A 3,767-nucleotide genomic window follows, 5' to 3' on the forward strand; every position below is an offset into this window, starting at 1 on the left:
AGATGGATTGACACGGTGGCTGCAATGATGGGCTCAAGTATAGCAGGGATTGTGGGGCTGGCGCGAGATCGGGCTGTGTTTCGTTCTGCTGTTCATGGGGTCGTTATGGGAAGCGACTCGATGGCACTTAACAACAACAACAATTTTTTCCCCCAGTTTGTAGATTCTCTTTTTAGTCTTTTGATGAAGTCTTTTGATGCACATAAATGTTTAAGTTTTAGAAGGTCCCAGCTGTCTAGTTTATCTCTGCTGTTTGTTATTATAAGAATTCTTAAAATAAATCACTCTGAGTTCCTTTTCCATGCCTATTCCAACTGGAAATAGATTTTCCAGCATCCTTTTCTAGTATTCTTTAAACAAACTATTTTATTTGAAGTTCTCAGTTTAATAGACTCTTAGTTAGATTTAAATTCTTAGAATAATAAAGCAATATCCCTAATAAATATAACATTAAATTTTATATTGGCTATTGTCCACAGTAGGAGCTCTCGTTGCCTAGTGCTTAAGGCATTTGACTGCTAATTAGAAGGCTGGCAATTCAAAACCACCAGCCACTCTTTGAAAGGATGGTTGGGCAATCTATTTCCTTAGTGATACCGCCTTGGAAACCCAAGGAGGGGTCGCTATGAGTTGGATCCCACTCGATGGCAGTGTTTTTTATTTTTTTAGTTTATTACCCATAGTAGGTGTCTTAGTTATATAGTACTACTGTAACAGAAATAGCACAAATAGTTGGCTTTAACAACATAGTTTAGGAGACTGGAAGTTTGAATTCAGGGAGCTGGCTCTAAGGGAAGTCTTTCTCTGTTAACTCAGGGAGAAGTTCCTTGTTTCCTCAGCTTTTATTCCTTTGCTCCTTGGTATTCTTCAAGTGGGGCGGCATCTGTATTCCCCCATCTCTGCATGCTTCTCTATGCCTAATCCGCTTTTTTTATTTCTCAAAAGAGAGTGAATCGAGACACACCCTGCACTAATCCTGCCTTATTAATATAACAAAGAAAACACATTTCCAAATGGGATTATTAACCTCAGGTATAGAGGTTAGGATTTACAACACATAATTTGGAGGGTCACATTCAATCCATAACAATAGGTACGGATTTTTTTTTCTAATGTACCTATATTACAATAAAGTTTCCTTTCCTCCTTTAATGAATGATAAATCTCAGGTATTTGTTATGCTATTATGCATTTTATGCAATTAATTGAAGAAAACCTATACAAAATCATATACAATTTGGGGATGTAATTCTTGAATGAAAATACTGAGTTAAACAGCAGATTAAATGTCTTGATAAAATAGAATGTATACCATTAAACATATTTAATATTAGAACAAAGAGGTAACAATTGTGCATTTCAAGCAGAAATAATTTATCTGACCTAGTTTTTTAAAAATTTAAGTATATTATAACAATTTTTAAAAATATATTTTGCTGTAACCAGTGGTCAATTCAAACATATAGTTTACACTAGATAATTAATTGATTCAAAAATTTTAATTGTCATAAATTACTTTCTTTTTAGTCATTTATCATATTTTAATCCTAATAATCTCTTCCATAGAGAGTTTTTCCATATATGGAAATAAATTATCTTTTTACTTGGTTTTATTTAAGAATATTTTTTTTTTTACTCAGATACATAAGTTTTTAAAAAGTGACCATATGTCCAAAGATAGTCTATTATTTTTTTAAATTTGAATATACTGATTTGGCTTTAAAATGTTTAGCAAAACATTTATTAGTCAATATAATTTGGAAGCAATTAATTTGTTATTGGGATTTTGAAATATGCTGTCTAACAAAATGGCACTTTAAAATATTGGAAGTACATAAGATGTTTTTCCACCTTTAGGTTAAGATCTCTCAGAATTTTCCACAATCTACATGACAGGGCAGAAAAATTAATTATCATAAAATTACCACATACATAATAGAAAAATTACTTGTACATTTAAAAATATTTTTATATCTCATTTTTAAAATTCATCAGTTTTTTTCCCACTTTTGAAACAGAAAGAAACAAAATCTCATTTAGAAATATTTCAGATTTCCATATTTAATCTTGCAAATTCTCAGAAATTAAAAATAGTGAAATCTTTCTATGAGTTTCTAAGGAAAATGTCTAACATTTTTTAACCTCAGAAAAATGAAAAGAATAAATCTAGTGCTCAGTACTTGCTATATTACATTAAGACAGTATAACCATTCTTGCCACAAACACCTCTTTCAGTCCACAGTAATAGTGAAAATTATGAATCAAATAATAAGTCATTTGATTTTACTTTCCATGGCTATTTTTCTTTTTAACGTGGAATTATAATGTATTAAACCTTAGTTTCAGTTTTTTTTTTATCTCATCCATTAGAAAAGGTCGTTGTTCAACAGAATATTTTCATGTTCAAGAGCTAGACCTTTGAAGGGTAAACATAATCAGAATGTACTGATATAAGCTTCAGGAGATCGTTACTTGCTATCTATCAATATTGGAGTTATGTGGTAGTTAACTTTGTGTGTCAACTTGGCTGGGCCTGGTTGAGTGGCTGGGCAGCTAGATATAATATTCCCCATGATGAGACTGGTAATCAATTCCATGGTGGAATCTATTGTGAGCAGCTGAGTAGCTGCCTTAGGGATGTGGTCTGCTTCCTATATATAAGGAAAAGCCTTGAGAAAGCCTTCCTATATATAAGGAAAAGTCTCTAGCTTATGGCATGCTTGAACCCTGCAGGTAGCCGTATCATTGTTCAGCAGCCTGCCATGCTCTGCTGACCTTGGGACTTGCAATGGACTTGAATTAATGGCCTGCCATGTGGTTTGGTAACATTGGGACTGTGCCTTTTTTACTTGTCAACCTTGGGCTTGTCAGTCTCAGCAGCCAGCAGCTGTCCAAGTGAAGAAAAGCCTCTAGCTTCAGTGAGCTAGGAGCAGGAGGCACAGCTGAAGCCCAAGGTTGAGGGGCTTTTATCTAGCCCCTAGAGCCTGGCACTTTGAACTTGTACTTAAAGTCTCCAAACTATAAGAGATGTTCAAGCATCCTATTTGTGGTATTTTCCTGTCAGAGCGGCACTAGGTAACCAGAACAAGTGATTATGGGTCAAAATAAGATGTATTCTAATTTGTTGACAACTAGAGAATAGTCATTTTCCTAAATTTATTCCATTTTTCCTTACTATAAATCTCTGAATTACAATTTTCATGTGCTTTCTCTGTAACCTGGTTTCCATTTTTCCTTAAGATGCTCTTCTAAAAATTATGCCTTTTTTTCCCATTGGGTCAGCTGTCTGCCTCATTGCCACCACCACCTCCAGGAGGGCCAGAGGTTGTGGTAGAATTGATTGAGTCCAGGCTTTTCTGTAGGTGTGCCTTTCATATTTCCCCTACAAACAACTCTCCTGGTCTAGACTTTCTTCTCAAGAATTCAAAGAGGCACTGACACAAGAGACGTTCTTTTTTAGAACTTGATGGCATAAACCTCAGATTTGGGGACAGGATATATTTAATATCAATTTGTTTTTCTTTTCATGAATGTATCGATTTTTACAAATGGATTTTTTTTCATATCGTGAATACGGTTTTTGTACCCAGAATATAAAACACAAATATATTTCTTTTTTTTTTCTTGGTAATTGTGCTACTTATAGTGATGCTATACAACGACACAAATGGAGGCTGTACACGTGGACTTCACCAGATGGAACACACAGGAATCAGATTGACTACATCTGTGGCAAGAGGCGGTGGAAAAGCTCAATATCTTCAGCC

General features: G+C 34.4%; 1 protein-coding gene across 1 annotated transcript in view; it reads left to right on the forward strand.

Annotated features, from left to right (window-relative positions):
• VWDE (von Willebrand factor D and EGF domains) overlaps positions 1-3,767 on the forward strand; it is a 102,194-nt gene that overhangs the window by 39,713 nt on the left and 58,714 nt on the right. The window contains 3 exon segments of the mRNA XM_007944089.1: positions 3,283-3,394; positions 3,397-3,448; positions 3,450-3,499. Of these exon segments, the coding sequence (XP_007942280.1) occupies positions 3,283-3,394; positions 3,397-3,448; positions 3,450-3,499 (214 nt within the window).

The sequence above is a fragment of the Orycteropus afer genome, unplaced genomic scaffold (genome assembly GCF_000298275.1).
Source record: "Orycteropus afer afer isolate SDZICR_OR568_19922 unplaced genomic scaffold, OryAfe1.0 scaffold00119, whole genome shotgun sequence".
NCBI classification, from domain to species: domain Eukaryota; kingdom Metazoa; phylum Chordata; class Mammalia; order Tubulidentata; family Orycteropodidae; genus Orycteropus; species Orycteropus afer.